The sequence below is a fragment of the Malaya genurostris genome, chromosome 1 (assembly GCF_030247185.1).
Source record: "Malaya genurostris strain Urasoe2022 chromosome 1, Malgen_1.1, whole genome shotgun sequence".
NCBI lineage: Eukaryota > Metazoa > Arthropoda > Insecta > Diptera > Culicidae > Malaya > Malaya genurostris.
In genome coordinates, this window is record NC_080570.1 from 72,447,496 (window position 1) to 72,466,762 (window position 19,267).

A 19,267-nucleotide genomic window follows, 5' to 3' on the forward strand; every position below is an offset into this window, starting at 1 on the left:
GACTTGTAATGATGCGATAGAGTTTGAGATCTTCATCATACATTACTTTGAATGACGACAATACACTGCAAAGATCGTTAACGAATAGAACGAAGAGGAGTGGGCCGAGATGACTCCCTTGTGGAACACCTGATGTAACATTGAAAGATAAAAAAAGCGCGGTTCCGACTCGTACGGTAGCACTTCGATCAGTGAGATACGACATAAACCAATTAGTTATCCAATCAGGGAATCCGTTTCGTCCCAATTTTTCCACTGCGAGCTTTGAATTGTTGATTGTTTGAATACATTGCTTAATTTATTTATCGTCTTACTTTGAATCTTCTAGTCATAAAGAGTAGTAAGTAGCACACTATCATTTTATATAAGTATCTTGTTTAATGCTAACACAATATTCTGTTCGTCATAGATGATTCAGGTTAAGACGGCCGAAAACCGCGATTGCGCCGGCCACTGCGGGGGGCAGCGCCCCCGCAGAAATCGCCTGTCTTGTGAAGGGCGTTTGCCAGGATTACCCAAAGCTAGGGGCTATCTCTCAGTTAAGTCCGAACAAGCGGCAGCGAGGTCCGACAGCAGGTCATTAAAAACGATGAGGCGTAGCCGCATTAGGCCTTCCAAAATTGCAGTAAATTAGAACAAATTCTATTAAGCAGCATGTTGATCTGTTATGCCAAATAACTATAATGTCAAATATCCATTATGCCAAACTGCATTATACCAATAACAATATATGGTTTCGGGTATAAAGTACAACTGTAATTTACTCAATACAGTGCGATATATCATTTTTATGGCATTCTTTTCATGACAATTGTATGATTACCGACTGACACAAAAAATCCAAATATTTCTGTTTGAAATGATCGCTTTGGTGATTAATGATTTCGGATGAAATGTAAAAAATATCGTAACTAGTAAGATATCAGATTTATTAAAGTCGTCAGATCGATGACAACTGTACATAAATTTGAGATATATCGGCATGCACGGTCCAAGTTGGAATTAAGGAACACATCATTAGAACTAACTTTCTGTTTTAATACTGGCAGTGATCAGATGACGAATGAGAATAACTGTCGAATGATGTGATCCATTCGCCGTTCCCTTGGAAGTCAGATGGCTGAAAAAAAGTGGAAAAACTTACCGTTCCATATCCCGTCAACCCAATATCGAATCGAGAATAGCAAACGCATTATCACGCGCGGCATTCTGCACAACTACGATTAGCAAATGGAAGGCACGAACGTAAAAAAAGAGAAATAGAAAATAATTAGTGCGTCGGGAAGCTGTAGAAATTAACATCCAAATAAAGGAATCAACTTTGAGTATTTGCAAAAGAAAAATATTTTGGAATAGATCAAAAAAAGAAGTATGGACCTCCAGGAATTAACTAGAAAAATATCATATGCAAATGGTAGTTTTCTTCCTATCACCTGGCTGGCTTCTGAAGTCTAACCGTAAACTCTTCTACTATGCCAAAAAAACGAAAGTAAAGTTGAACAACTCACTTACTAAAATAAACCATCTCTCTGGTGCTGCACTGATTTCTTTTAACGAACCAAACACTCGAGTTTCGCGCTGTGACCTTTCCTTTTTCAGCGTTCTACGAAAAAAGCATTATCTACAAGGTTCTGTCATGTCGGTAAATTGATGCTAATCCTTAACACTAAAGAAAAACAAACTGGTTTCCATTTTTGCTTACTATACTTTTGACCTTTACTATCTTGAATTTAGTCAATTTGAACATTTAGTTAATTAAATCTTATGCTGTTCATTTTTAGCGCTACTTGTTAGTACAGACAACTTTCCATTTCTAAAATACTTGACTTAATTTGTGATTGTTTTCAAACAAAAAACTCGATCTAACCGAAGTTCGAAGGTTTTGCGGTTGAAGTATGCTGAACTGTTTTGACTTTCACCTACTTGAAGGCGCTTTCAAGTCTGTTCTAATTCACGGTTGTTGCATACTGAGAGGAAAATAGAACAAGGAATGGGACGGATAGCCGATTGCTGGACAAGACAAGCAGAATCCCACAGAAAATAATTGGAATCAAAGATGAAGCGAATTATTAGTCGTAAAATAAATAAATTTTGCGTGACAAGATGCCACTTGATGTGCTTCGTCAGTTGAAAACTAAAAAGAATGTATGTTGGCTGCGACCAAGCCGTACAAAATGTAGCTGATCATTTAGAAAATATTTACAAGTGTCTGTCTGCAGTTTTACCTGTACCCATTGCTCGTAAATCTGTTCTCTTCCATGGTACTATCATCTGTTTCGCTAATAGATTCTAATAAATCTTTTTCGAATGTGTATATATTATTATTGATGGACGATTTTTATGAGTGTTACTGTTTTATCTAAACACCTTTGCAATTATGCTGCTGTATTCTTGCGAGAAAAAGTAATATTCCTCTTACAACTGAACCTTAACCTATTCCAATCCTACGTTACTATACTTTGATGCAAATTCATAAACCGTTGTGATTGCCACCATAAAGCTCAAAATTGAGCTTCTCTCTTGCATGCGAAATTTTGGGGAAGGGAAAATTACTTTCCGGCGCAAGCAATCACAAGAGAAAAGATCATTCTAAAGATTTAAGGACCTGCTAAGAATGCAATTGTTTTTCTGCGCTTGAAAAATTTTGTTTTTTTTTCTGTTACTAAAACGCGAGAATTGCACAGACAAAGAAAGGTAATCAAACTGCACGTCTACTGGTCAATTTTCGGTGGTTTGCTGTGCCCTTTTTTCTCTTTCTCTCTTTCTGTCTCTCTAATAAACCACTCTCTAGATTCCCCCTTCTCATTAAAGATTCATCACTGCTGTCAATAAAAATCGCCTCCAAACTGCATCTTCCTGGTAAATCATTTGTCTATATTCTTGTGTTACGCTGTCTCCTTCCTTCCTTCAATCTGTTACTTCCTTGGTTAGCTTATTTAAAATTACGAATGCTCGTTCTGCTTCTTCACACATCTGACGCCTATTTTATCAGTCATCCTTGCTCAAAACATATCTGCCTCGCTCTGTTTTACCTTTGTCTGCCTGAATCTCTCCGACTGATTCTGACCTGTTCTTCTTTATTTTTGCAACATACCTAATAAAAAGGCAAAAAATTAAGAAAATATGTATATCACGTATTAGATATGAACGGACAACATTGACTGAGCAGTAGAAGAAATGGTAGGATTAGTAGAAATAGATTACAATTCGAAACACACACAATTCTGCATCACGGTGAAATCTGCTGTCTAAATCGATCATGAAGCAGCTAATGTTCTGTCTATCGCAAAAAAAAAGAAAAACCACTACTGACCGCTATACACGTAAATATCGTCCGGTTAGAGGAAGCAGCTTTTATGGAAACGAAAATGTTGCTTAGTTTACTACCTAGAGAGTTACCTCCCCGAAGAAAAAAAATGTTTTCACTTCAAATTAAGTGAAGCCGACGACGGCAACAAATGCAAGCGAAACAAATCGCACTGCAAGAACATAATTTCCCCACCATACTGACTAGCCACCCATCGACAGCGAAAATATTACAAAGAAATGAGCGGTTCCATACAAATGGAATCACCTGAGCATGAAAGAATTTATGATCATTCTGTGGCGATGCAAAAAGTGGGAATAGCAGATTTTTTTGCAATCACGCAACATAAAAAGACAACAAAATGAAGGAAAAATTAATCAGTTGTATTGATATTTACCTGATACGATAGAGCGTGCGTCCCAGCCTCATGCTTGTGATTTCAATCGTCTAATACCGACGATTACCTCCAGCGGCACCGTAGCCACCTCCACTACCGCCGAATCCACCCTGGTTACCTACAAAAGTCCAATCAAAACTCTGACAATCTAGCAGTGCTAATCACAAGGAATAAATACCGTCGTACGACTCCATACCGTATGGTGCCGATCTCTGATTGTTGTACCCTCCGGCACGCACCGGACCGGCATTGTATCCCTGCTGATAGTTGTTGCCAAAACTACTGCCGAATTCGCCACCGGTTCCTTGTGCTCCCCAGCCACCGGATTGTTGACCCCATCCTCCCTGGGTGCTGCATCCATGATCCCACGGATTTCCACTTTGGCTCCAGTTGCCACCGCCGGCGTTATAGCCACCACCATTGCCGTATCCACTGTTGTTGAAACCACCCTGCTGCTGGAAACCACCGCTACCCCAGTCGCTCTGACCGCCGCGTTGACTCTGTCCCCATCCACCACCGCCTCGTCCACCAGTCTGGCCCCAACCCTGCGATTGACCACCACCGCGCGGCTGGTTACCCCAAGCGCCGCCACCACCACCCCGACCGGAATCACTCTTGTACCGATCCATTTCCTGTTTCGGCAATGCTTTCTTCACATCCAGCATTTTGTTCTGAATGGTGTGACTTTTTTGTACTGTTGGAGAAAAATAAATCGAAATTCAAGATAGAGGCGTGGGCATCAACCAGTCTTAGTTATCCAGTGAAACTAACAATTAATTCCAATTAAGTTTTTGCAAGGGTAGAGAAGAAGTGGAAATTGAATCGCAATTTTATTATAAAAAAATTGTTTGAAATAAAAACATAACTAACAAACAGAAAACAACGGAAAGCTACTTACAAATGATCTTATCCACGGGATCGTAGTCGTCGAATTCTACAAAACCGAATCCACGCTTCTTTCCATTCTCCTTGTCGGTGACGATACAGGCTAGAATTACATTTCCAAACTTTCCAAAATACTCCCTCAAATGTTCCTCTTCGAAGTCATCGCGCAGTCCACCTACGAACAGTTTCTTAACTGAAGCACCGGCCTCCGGTCGATTAATATCTTGTCGGGGAACAGCTCGTTTTGGTTCAACGACCCGACCATCGATCTTGTGGGGACGCTTCGACTGTGCCTCGTCAACCATGTACGATTTGGAGTAGGTTATGAATCCGAAGCCACGGCTGCGTTTAGTTTTCGGATCCTTCATCACAACCACATCCACGACCTTACCCCATTTCTCGAAGTACGCTTTTAGTGTTTCATCCGTGGTGCGATAGTCGAGACCACCAATGAACAGTTTACGCATGTGCTCAGGTTCCCGGATCTCCTGTTCAGACAAAAGCAAGATTCATTTTTATTCTTTTCATTTCACTGATATACGAAGGTAAACTCGGATTTTAAATTATTATTTCCGCTTTTTTAATCCAGTTGCAAATAGTCAACTTTTATGTGATTAATATTTATAAAATTCCAAGTCTCTAGCATTTGTGCAAGATTTTAACGAACAAAAAAGGTCAGTTAGATTTCACACGAGCATGACAAGACTTTACAAAATAAAATCGAATGAACCGACGTTCATTTGACAGCTATTTAGATGTTTATTGCAATGTTTTGTTTGGATGTTTATTCCAATTCAAAAGCAAGTGAATGGAAATATAAACTAACTACTTATTAGACTTTACACGAACCTAACATACCCTCTCAATATTAGCAGGACGAACGTCGTTTGATAGTTGGGGTCAGAATTCGTAGAATCGCCCAGTAAAAAATGACTTCTTGTTTTTTTTATTTCTGGTGTTGATAATTTGGTTTTAATAAATTATTAAAATCACTAAAATCACAAAAACAAATTTCTTGTTTTTGTAAAATGTCTCGTCACTTTCTCAACAAAATCATTTTATTATTTTACAAATAAACATATTTGATTGAAACTTTCACGAGTCACAGATAATGCAATGAACTTAAACTTATTGTATAAAACTACAAGGATCAGCCCCATGGGGTTGTTCGAGACCTTGATGTGGAACAAGGCAACCAAAATTTCTAATGATCGACATTTTCAATTAATCGTCACACTTTTGAATCCGCAAATGCACGAGAGTCAGCTTAGATTGATCTTTCTTAGGAACCAATACCGAACACGCAAACCCAGAATGTAGACTCTATTTGTCATGATTTGTATTTGTTTTGTAGCCGACAAAATTACATCAATAGCCCAAATGTATGCAATTATATGTTTGCACGTGCTTGCGATACGGATATCGGTATTTAAGCTTCTCTTCGCCAAGCTTGTGTTCAAATTTTGTATGCAAGCAGTTTTTTTATAGCGTTTCTCTACCATTACTACCATTCTGCGATTTCGGTTGAAGCGATGAACTTTTCTCATTATCAATCGAGCTCATCTTATATAAATTAGAAATTAATCTTATGCACTCAAAATTTACCTTGGGGTAATTGTCAATGTCTCAGGCGCAACGACATAACATGGAATTTCATCCGAGCTTGCATGACACAAGATCAAAGCGTACCAATTGAAGCATCAAATCGTTTTATGGCGCTTTTCGTCTTGCTGTCTAGCAACAACCTACCTCTAGCATGCTACGAGTAGGACTGAAACGTTAGCTATAATTTCGCTTCTATTTATAGATTCGCGTACTTCCAACAGCTTCGCATTTGCATCAATTGACCAATTAGATCGATGCTTGCCCTTTGATATATCGCTTACTCCTTCAAAACCGTCGTCTATGGCAGGGAAATCCGGTATGCCGGAGATTTTTTGCAGACAAAATAGGACACTGCTAGTTATTAATCAACATTTCAATCATATACAATTAAAAATACATAGCTATGAACATTCAAATCAATACGTAGAAATATTTTCAACCAAATGGTGACATAATATTAATAATTGATACAAAATTGACTGAGCTGTAATTGTTCAAAACCTGACCACATTTCTACGTGCATTTTTCTTGAGTTTCTAATTTGCACCCCTATATAGAAAACAAAAATGTTTTCCACATTTAAAAAAAATGATAAGCTTTTCTTCACTATTATCGGTGCTTTCGAAAGCGGAAACCGGGAACTAGTAGTCCCAAAGTAGTTTTATATATTCACTAACTAAAAAGATCTGTAAACTAAATTAATTTAGCAATAAGTTTCATGAAAATGTAATACCGGGACCGGAAGTCGGATCTGGCTATGTTTTTGGGGACTTTTCAAATAATTCTCCTCCTTAGTTTGTGAGAATCGGTTGGGAAATTTCCGAGAAAATTGAGTGCGCATTTTTTTAATAAATTTGCACATATTTTTATTTTTATGCGATTTTTTATGCGGTACGTAAACTCGCATAAAAAGACTTCAGTGTATAATTCTACAGGTTGAAAGAAATAGACGGCGACTTTTCTCCTGGAAATAGAAGCTCTAGGGGCGAATATGTGATGTCTGAGTCATAATACGAATCAAACTGACATGCTTTTTTCACACTTCCGAATATCAATAATCGTTCGTTCTAGTTGATTGTATGAATTTTTCAACTTTCACTACTTCGCTTCCAGAATTGTAAAGTTGCATCTATACTAAAGTATGACTTATTGATGACAAACAAATTCAACCACACAAACAACACTGAACGAATAAGAGTGAAACGGCACGACATTCAGAATTTGGAATTGAATTAAAGAACTAAATTTGGAATCTGGGTTCCGAATTCAGTGCCAAGAATTCAGGTTCACAATCCAGATCAATGACTCAGTTCATGAAATTAGTTTTAGAACTCTGTGACTGTACTCATTTTCAGAATCCAAATTCTAGAACTGATTTCGTAACTTGAATTCCGAATCTGAAATAAGGAGTTCCAGAATCCAAGGTCCACAACATACAGGATCTGAATCCTGAAAATGAGTTCTGAAACTGAATTTAGAAAAACAATTCTTAACCTGAATTTAGGAATTAAATTCAGTAAATGAATTCAGGAAGTAAATTTTGGAACTGAGTTCAGGAAATAAATTTTGAAATTAAATTCAGGAAATATGATTCAGAACAGATTCTAATTCGGACTTATTATTTAAAATTTTGTTCCAGATTCCTGATTCAAAATTTATATTTGCTAAAGAATTTCTAAATTAGAGTTCTGGATAGAACTTCGAACTAAAATTTAATTCAAAAATCTAGACAACAAACTAGTTGCAATGATATAGTTCCAGAATGTAAAATCAAAACTCAATTCCAAAGCCTTAGTTACCTTTAAACAAGTATTCTGAAACTGAGTTTAACTTCTAAAGAGGTTCTAAACTCAGCTTAGTTGACCGCCCATGAGATTCCCGCGATTGACAAAAAACAGCCGAAGTTGCATATTGCACCAAATGCATGCTACCTGTGAGTATTAGATCGTGCTCAACGTGCAATCTAAAATGACTTAGAACATGGACTGATCAATAACGTAGAAAGTTACACCCATGCAGGTCAATATGGGAAGGGAAGTTAGTTTAACAATTGTTGCTATTAGTGACCGAGGAACAGGCTTCCCAGCAGTACTGCTTTTCAATGACATCCGCCACGAGATAGCATGAACTGTCGGAGCGCAAAGTCGAAAGCCCAGTCTACAATATGTGTGAAGCATACGCCGAACTGTAATGGCAACAGCGCTCGCATGCCTAAATGAATGCTGTCACTGAGACAGTTTGTACTCGCCAGATTGATGAGAGTATTCTATCCGGAGAGTAGTCAAACCGAACGGGCTGTTTGTATCCTGTTTCTTTCTGTTCGCTCATTCGCATAAAATGTTACGGAGACAGCCTTTGAAAATCGAAGACATCCTTTGATTTTAAGGGCATTACTGTTACGAAGGGCTGTCGCAAGCCGGCTGTCTCATCAATGTCTCTTGAAGCAATGAACCGGCTGTTTCTGGAGACGAGCCGTGGGTCATAGTGCGCTCGCACTATTTCGGCTGCCTCAATGAAATGGTACTAGTACATACGATTGCGTTGTTGGGATTACCTTTGCAGGAAACTTTAGTAACGTTTCATTACAATACCATTGTGAAATAAAGAAATTGTTTTAGATTTATATATACTGTCGGCGAAGGCAATGAATTTTAATAACTAACGAATATTAAAAGATAAACACTGAGTTTTGTGTAACGGCTCATATGTATATATGAATTTCTAAAGTATTGATCCTTACTGCTTCCTTCTTATTCCTAAAGAAACAGATACACTTCCATTCATTAACAATACTCCGAAAATGTCTTATGCACCCTTATTCTGAATAATGACGTTTGATTTTTGGATCGAATCGTAGCTACTTTTCACAACTAATTAATTATGTAGTGTATTTAACGTTACTCCACCAATAGTCGGCACACTTTGGTACCCGTGCCTCACCGATTTCGTTGAAACTATAGAATATGATACTCTGAACCCAAATAAGATGTTTGGTGCACTTTGAATAGTTTTCGACCATAAAATTGAATGGGCAACTTTTATGTTTATATGTGAACATGTGCTTTCAGATTTTCGCTAAAAGTGTTTTAAAAAGAAAAATATAATGAAACCATTATTTTTCCCAAAAGCATCAAATTTTTTGGTTTACCCCAAACTTTGTTACAAATTTAGTATTCTCAATTGTTCTTTTCCACATAGGAATCAATCAACTAATAGCTTAAATTTATTTAAAATAGCTTAAATTTAGTTGTTCATTTAACATTCACATAGGTTTTGCCAGCAGTTGAAGGAATGAGAATATAAAAAACGTTGAGTTCTTAATTTGTTACTACCTTTGAGAACAGATCTTCAATAAACCTCTTTTGTTTTCATAAATATCACAAAACTAGAAAAATAAGTTTATAAGTTTTTTTATGGAATTCAGTGCCTATTAATATAGCTTCATTGCGGCTTAAATTGACTTTCCCTTTGCTCTCATTGCAAGTTTCTAAGTACTCCCCGGACCTTGTAATTGAGCTCTTTTTCGTTGAGGTGGTAGATCTTTTAGTACCATCTACACAAATACAGGGTCCGCAACCATGAAGTTGATTGGGGGAGCTCGCAGATAAAAAGTAGTTCAACAGATGGTTGTTTATGTGAAGAAAAGTTAAGAAGAAATTTTCATCGCAAATCATTTAATCATCGCAAATCATTTAATTAAAAGCCTTCCATTTAGTTTCATCCATATTCGACTTCTTGTTTCGAAATTAAGGGATGATCAGTACCAAAACTGGGAATTTAACCCTTTGCGGACGAGCGGCGGATATATCCGCCCAAGCCTTTTTACCGTTGCGGACGAGCGGCGGATATATCCGCCCAAGCCTTTTTACCGTTGCGGACGAGTGTCGGATATATCCGCCCAACTCTCGCGCTGCGGCTAGCGTACGTCTGCCGTCGTAGGCGATAAGATACACATGGGTATACTAGCCTAAGACGTCAAGTGGCCTCTCAATGAAATTAGAGACTTTTGAACGATGAAGTCTTATCACAGACTAACAGACAGGACACTCAAATTAGATTCTTCAATCATTTTAACGGTCATTTCGAATATTCCTTTATTTGGGACAGTACTCACATGTGTCATAATGGCGCCACGTTACCCTATCAAAAACATGCTGTCTGTCATCTAGACTGTGTTTATTTTTTTCATTTACCAACAGAGTTGCCATTCATACAGAATTACCTGTAATGTATTGATTTGTATACGTCCATGCGAATTTCATGCAGGATACAAATTTAATACATATTGCCAAAACTATATACATAATTGTGCCTACTTCTCATCCTCCAACGGAAAGATTTATTATTATTGGCTTGGAGAGACAAGCGTATTGTGACCATGCTCAGCACCTGTGCTACCTCATCTTCAACAACCGTCACTAAAAGGTCAAGGAAAGAAGGAGTAACTGATACTGTGAAGCCAGATGTGGTTTTGAATTATAATAAATACATGGGCGGGGTCGACAAAGCAGACCAGTACACAGGCACGTACTGTTTTATGAGAAAGTCCCAAAAATGGTGGCGAAAATTATTTTTTTGGGGATTGGACGTTTCTGTGATAAATTCCTATTTATTGTATCAGGAACATCACAAGAAACACAACTTAAAAAAGTTAAGCCATTTGGAATTTGTACGTCGCTTGGTAGATCAATTGGTTGGAGATTTTCGAGATACTGATCCCAAGCCTCCTTCGACTTCTACAACAGCGGAAAGGCTCAACGGCCTTCTACATATTATTCGGCGAAACGAGACAGGAAGAAGCAAAGATTGTGTCGTATGCTCGAATCGGAAGGTAAAGCATGGAAGGAGAGAATCGATGTACTATTGTGCTACTTGTTCAGCTAAGCCGACCTTGCACATAGGTGATTGTTTTGAGCGATACCACACAAAGGAACAATATAAAACGTATAATATGTAAACACAACTACATTTGTTTGTTTATGGTTTTGTTAGATTTTCATAAAAAAAGTTATTTGTTAGTAAATTTGTTTGTTTATAATTTTTACGATTTTTTGGATAATTTATTTGAATAAAGCCTTAATTTGTAAAACGCAAATATGCGACGTGAAAATTTTCTTTACTGCACGCTCCAATACCTGTCGTCCACAGCGACGCTCGCCCGTCGAGCGTCTCCGTCCGCAAAGGGTTAAAAATTTAATTTTTGAATTTTAAATAAATGAAAGACAAATTCGTGTCATATACAGCTCTTAAATTCTGTTTCTCCTAGGATAACTAAAACAATGAGTTTCTTAGGGTCGGAAATGACTGCTACAATATTATTATTATTATCATCATCATCATCATCATCATCATCATCATCATCATCATCATCATCATCATCATCATCATCATCATCATCATCATCATCATCATCATCATCATCATCATCATCATCATCATCATCATCATCATCATCATCATCATCATCATCATCATCATCATCATCATCATCATCATCATCATCATCATCATCATCATCATCATCATCATCATCATCATCATCATCATCATCATCATCATCATCATCATCATCATCATCATCATCATCATCATCATCATCATCATCATCATCATCATCATCATCATCATCATCATCATCATCATCATCATCATCATCATCATCATCATCATCATCATCATCATCATCATCATCATCATCATCATCATCATCATCATCATCATCATCATCATCATCATCATCATCATCATCATCATCATCATCATCATCATCATCATCATCATCATCATCATCATCATCATCATCATCATCATCATCATCATCATCATCATCATCATCATCATCATCATCATCATCATCATCATCATCATCATCATCATCATCATCATCATCATCATCATCATCATCATCATCATCATCATCATCATCATCATCATCATCATCATCATCATCATCATCATCATCATCATCATCATCATCATCATCATCATCATCATCATCATCATCATCATCATCATCATCATCATCATCATCATCATCATCATCATCATCATCATCATCATCATCATCATCATCATCATCATCATCATCATCATCATCATCATCATCATCATCATCATCATCATCATCATCATCATCATCATCATCATCATCATCATCATCATCATCATCATCATCATCATCATCATCATCATCATCATCATCATCATCATCATCATCATCATCATCATCATCATCATCATCATCATCATCATCATCATCATCATCATCATCATCATCATCATCATCATCATCATCATCATCATCATCATCATCATCATCATCATCATCATCATCATCATCATCATCATCATCATCATCATCATCATCATCATCATCATCATCATCATCATCATCATCATCATCATCATCATCATCATCATCATCATCATCATCATCATCATCATCATCATCATCATCATCATCATCATCATCATCATCATCATCATCATCATCATCATCATCATCATCATCATCATCATCATCATCATCATCATCATCATCATCATCATCATCATCATCATCATCATCATCATCATCATCATCATCATCATCATCATCATCATCATCATCATCATCATCATCATCATCATCATCATCATCATCATCATCATCATCATCATCATCATCATCATCATCATCATCATCATCATCATCATCATCATCATCATCATCATCATCATCATCATCATCATCATCATCATCATCATCATCATCATCATCATCATCATCATCATCATCATCATCATCATCATCATCATCATCATCATCATCATCATCATCATCATCATCATCATCATCATCATCATCATCATCATCATCATCATCATCATCATCATCATCATCATCATCATCATCATCATCATCATCATCATCATCATCATCATCATCATCATCATCATCATCATCATCATCATCATCATCATCATCATCATCATCATCATCATCATCATCATCATCATCATCATCATCATCATCATCATCATCATCATCATCATCATCATCATCATCATCATCATCATCATCATCATCATCATCATCATCATCATCATCATCATCATCATCATCATCATCATCATCATCATCATCATCATCATCATCATCATCATCATCATCATCATCATCATCATCATCATCATCATCATCATCATCATCATCATCATCATCATCATCATCATCATCATCATCATCATCATCATCATCATCATCATCATCATCATCATCATCATCATCATCATCATCATCATCATCATCATCATCATCATCATCATCATCATCATCATCATCATCATCATCATCATCATCATCATCATCATCATCATCATCATCATCATCATCATCATCATCATCATCATCATCATCATCATCATCATCATCATCATCATCATCATCATCATCATCATCATCATCATCATCATCATCATCATCATCATCATCATCATCATCATCATCATCATCATCATCATCATCATCATCATCATCATCATCATCATCATCATCATCATCATCATCATCATCATCATCATCATCATCATCATCATCATCATCATCATCATCATCATCATCATCATCATCATCATCATCATCATCATCATCATCATCATCATCATCATCATCATCATCATCATCATCATCATCATCATCATCATCATCATCATCATCATCATCATCATCATCATCATCATCATCATCATCATCATCATCATCATCATCATCATCATCATCATCATCATCATCATCATCATCATCATCATCATCATCATCATCATCATCATCATCATCATCATCATCATCATCATCATCATCATCATCATCATCATCATCATCATCATCATCATCATCATCATCATCATCATCATCATCATCATCATCATCATCATCATCATCATCATCATCATCATCATCATCATCATCATCATCATCATCATCATCATCATCATCATCATCATCATCATCATCATCATCATCATCATCATCATCATCATCATCATCATCATCATCATCATCATCATCATCATCATCATCATCATCATCATCATCATCATCATCATCATCATCATCATCATCATCATCATCATCATCATCATCATCATCATCATCATCATCATCATCATCATCATCATCATCATCATCATCATCATCATCATCATCATCATCATCATCATCATCATCATCATCATCATCATCATCATCATCATCATCATCATCATCATCATCATCATCATCATCATCATCATCATCATCATCATCATCATCATCATCATCATCATCATCATCATCATCATCATCATCATCATCATCATCATCATCATCATCATCATCATCATCATCATCATCATCATCATCATCATCATCATCATCATCATCATCATCATCATCATCATCATCATCATCATCATCATCATCATCATCATCATCATCATCATCATCATCATCATCATCATCATCATCATCATCATCATCATCATCATCATCATCATCATCATCATCATCATCATCATCATCATCATCATCATCATCATCATCATCATCATCATCATCATCATCATCATCATCATCATCATCATCATCATCATCATCATCATCATCATCATCATCATCATCATCATCATCATCATCATCATCATCATCATCATCATCATCATCATCATCATTATTATTATTATTATTATTATTATTATTATTATTATTATTATTATTATTATTATTATTATTATTATTATTATTATTATTATTATTATTATTATTATTATTATTATTATTATTATTATTATTATTATTATTATTATTATTATTATTATTATTATTATTATTATTATTATTATTATTATTATTATTATTATTATTATTATTATTATTATTATTATTATTATTATTATTATTATTATTATTATTATTATTATTATTATTATTATTTTCATTATATCTTTTATTTATTCCCGGTTTCAAACTTAATTGTTCACCGGGGATTTACACCTACATTTTTCAGAACATAATTTCTTTTTAGAAAGAAAACTGTTAAATATGTGCAAAGAACTCGGCTCTCAGAAAGTTTGACTATTTAGTTACAATATTTATAGTTCCAAACGTTTGATTTTTTTTAAATGCAGACACAAGCTACTAAGGCAATTAGATTTTAGAAAATTTTCGACATTATTAGACTTTTAACTGCGGAAGTCGGATCCGAATTAAATTCAATAGTTCGCTTTGCTATTCACGAATAACTTTCCTTTTCCGTGAGGGCGTGAGAGTCGACTCAAACAGAAAACGAAAAATGTGTACGAGAATTGTAGCGAGCGCATATAAACTGGATGTGCTGTTTGAAATTTCAATGCACCGCATCTTCTTCTGCGTGCGGCTCGTGATTGCAACATCTACATTTCCAAAATTGGATTGAGCGTAAAAGCACATAAAGGAAATGATTGAGATACTTCTAGAAGTTTACATGAAATTGTCCTTTTAACTGTAGATATAAATTTGGGCCTCAGTTACTTTTATAGCAAGTTTTGTGGTAAACAACGACATTAAGTTAAAGATTTCAAAATATACTGACACAAGCTTCTACTTGATGAAAGATACGCTTTAACCGAGTTTTAAATTTTACAATGTAAAGTGACAGTTTCAACGTGTGTAAAAGTCGCGAACTTCTGGTAGCTATGACCAAAATAATGTAATAGTTAATATGCTGTTTCTGGAAATAAGATAATTCTATGCATAACAGGAAGAAAATGATTCAGCAGATTATCAGCACAACCCTATATCATATAAGTAACCGTACTATATCCGATTTTTTTTTGGAATATATTCCAGGGTAATAGAAACACCATACTATTCATATATAGAAGAGAACTTGATATGTATGGAAAGCTTGAGACCACATTACTCAAGAAAGACATTATTACATAACTTGGGGAATTAAAACTTTTTTTCTAAATAAAACAAAATAAACATTCGAATCTGTTACGGGCAACCATGCTGCATTCCACGCTTGGAAACATATTTTTTTGAAGAACCGGAATTTTTCATTCAGTTTTTGCATTCAAAGCTTTGTTGTACGGTACCTGAAAATAAGATGTTTCTGGATGATTTTTGCCTTGCAAATTCCGACTCCAAATTTTTCACTCAAGGTTTTTATTCGATTGGTGGTTCAACGTATAACGAACTTAACGAGCCAGGTTTTGTATGTTTCATTCCTGACTTGAAAGAATTCTTAGTGTCCGTAGTATTGCAGCACTGGCCATGCAAAAATCCCGTAGACTTACAAGTCGACTGCAAAGCTAACGCTAACGAGTATCGAATACGGAATCTTTGATTTGAACATATCTTTCGCTACGAACATTTATTTACCGTTAACATATAAATATAAAATCTGATTCAATTGGCTTTTACACTCTTATATAAGGAACGATTGCGCCTTTACTATCCTGAAGGAAGAGATAAAGAGGATGAAAATAATGCTCCACGCACATCAGTACGCGCATACACTATGAATGTTACAGCCCACAAACCGACCGCAAACTGCCTGAAAGGAGCACGCCGAACTGACTCAGCTATTAAAAAACATTGCTCTTTAATTAATCGATCTATCAATTCATAGAAGATCGACCAAAATATAAAAATTAACTTTCATTAAAACCAAAGTCCGTTCTTCAATCCGTTTCGTATTAGGAGTTTCGTATATTATTAATTATCAATTATATTGTTATCAATGCCCTACCAACGGTGATTGCTATGCGCAATGATCAACCGCTGCGCAAAGCAATCACCAAAGGCAAAACTAAAACCCACATGCTTGCCTCGAATCTTCATAGCAAACCAAGAGCAACAAATTTGAACCGCACCGGTTACTGTCGCAGACCTGGTCAAGGGAGAGTAATATTTTGCTCTCGACAGAAACAACGCAGTGACTGATACCCGAAGCTTACTGTCGCAACAGCGAGAACTTCATGCTTCTTCGGCTGTCGTGGACCATGACAAAATGTCTTACGATGGAATGAACTGTCGAACGAAGTGAATGACGGCAACGTTGGCTGTACAGAACTATTTGTCTAAGGGCTGTCGTGATGAAACCTATCACAAGGCTGTCATGGAAAGAGTAGCATGACATCCTCAATAATAATGTCGCGCGGCGGTACATTTGGGAAGCCTGCCGAGGAATTCTCTGCATCAACACAAATGTCACCGGAGAGGAGTGCTGATAATATTGCTGATGGCATGAAAAAAAAATTATTTTGTGTTTAGTACAACTCGAGATATTCGTGATTAAGTTCTGCCCATTCTTCTACAGGGCAAATTTTGAATTGGTGCCCGATAATAAAGCAAGCCGTATTTACGTCAAAAAAACTAATTGAAAGAGAGAGTAAACAAAAACGGTCTTTTATCGTGGTATGATCGGATTGAATTATTCGGCGAAATTACCCGACTGCTACAGCCAATTAGTACACTACTCATTGGTATCGGAGCCGGTATATGAACTTTTCCGATCGACCATATACAACATATTAATATTGCGCTCGAATTCAGGATATATCTTCCAATGAACGTATAATTCGCTTTGGTAAGAAAATAAAATGAATCGATTTCAATCGATAAAAATACATTTCAAATGTGACGCATCGAATGCTTCTATACTTCGAAATCTATTTTTTATTGTACTATACACCTTCGAATGTATGTGTCAGCATTCCAATTCTTACAACAGCCGCTAACTCTAAAACGGCCATTGACACCGGGACGTGGTCATTATTTTCCAGGTAACTTCAACTTGCAGCAAACATAAACGATTTTTATGTTGAATACGTGCATACCTATTTATATTTCACTAACCCTGGATTCAGTTGAGTTCTATGGAGTGAAAAAATATTTCGTTTGATCGGAAGCGGCGTGAAAAATACGCGTCACTTTTCAACATGGCTACCTAATTAGCATGATTCAGTATCGAAAAATAACCTGTGGTGCTTATGCATAGATTTTCAGTTAAATTCCGACTATTAAACAAAATGTTTTATAAATATTGACACCGTTATCACAGAGTTCGAAAGTAATTTTAAAATAATAAACTTACCTCATCATCACGGCCGTTCTGGTGGTCGCCATTTTGATGGTCGTCGCTCATGATGTTACGTTTACGTTTATTGATCCACTCGAAAACAATTCAAAGAGTGCTTCAGACCGATATCTCTAACCACTAATATCCAACTGATTAAACTGATTGGAATTTACCTCCGAAAATATAACTTCGGAACTATTTAAAACCGAAGAAGTTCTTAAAAGCCGGAAAAAGTAATTCCAACTCGAAGAAGCACTCACTGCACAAGCAAACGAACCGCACCGAACAAAAGTTAATATCGAAGTGAAGCCAATGAAGTGCAGAGTTGCCATCATATAATCTAAGCTTGGGAAAAATAAACTTTTTGTATAGCGGACCTTACACTATCATTAAAAGTGTCATTACTAAAAAATAATGTCATTTTTATGAACGTGTAAAGCGGCCCTTACACGAGCATTATTATTGTCATTTTTAATGATGTCTAAGTAATGATGTATTTCAAATTTGATAGAAATCTCGTCATTACTGCACCATTACACGTTCATAAAAATGACATTATTTTTTAGTAATGACACTTTTAATGATAATGTAAGGTCCGCTTAATGGTGCAGTAATGACGAGATTTCTATAGCGGACCTTACACTATCATTAAAAGTGTCATTACTAAAAAATAATGTCATTTTTATGAACGTGTAATGGTGCAGTAATGACGAGATTTCTATCAAATTTGAAATACATCATTACTTAGTGATCATTAAAAATGACATTAATAATTCTCGTGTAAGGGCCGCTTATCAAATTTGAAATACATCATTACTTAGACATCATTAAAAATGACAATAATAATGCTCGTGTAAGGGCCGCTTATGTGATACTGAAAATTATCAAGAAGCTATACAAATAGGTGTGTGTAATGCGAGGTGTAATGTACAAAAAACAGAAATTTATAGAAATTTTCTAATAGGTGATAAATAATCAGCTCACAAG

General features: G+C 35.9%; 1 protein-coding gene across 2 annotated transcripts; it reads right to left on the reverse strand.

Moving 5' to 3' along the window:
• Positions 1 to 908: 908 nt before the first annotated feature.
• On the reverse strand, positions 909 to 18,578 carry LOC131440441 (heterogeneous nuclear ribonucleoprotein 87F-like). 2 transcript variants are annotated; one of them, XM_058611716.1, is made up of 5 exons: positions 18,296 to 18,578; positions 4,603 to 5,077; positions 3,883 to 4,398; positions 3,705 to 3,822; positions 909 to 1,217 (listed from the first exon to the last, which is right to left on the reverse strand). In XM_058611716.1, the coding sequence occupies exons 1-4, from the start codon at positions 18,344 to 18,346 to the stop codon at positions 3,755 to 3,757; spliced, it is 1,110 nt and encodes a 369-aa protein (XP_058467699.1). In that variant the 5' UTR covers positions 18,347 to 18,578; the 3' UTR covers positions 909 to 1,217; positions 3,705 to 3,754. The 2 variants fall into 2 exon arrangements, with proteins under 2 accessions (XP_058467699.1, XP_058467697.1); XM_058611714.1 differs by lacking the exon at positions 909 to 1,217 and adding an exon at positions 1,686 to 3,094.
• Positions 18,579 to 19,267: the final 689 nt, after the last annotated feature.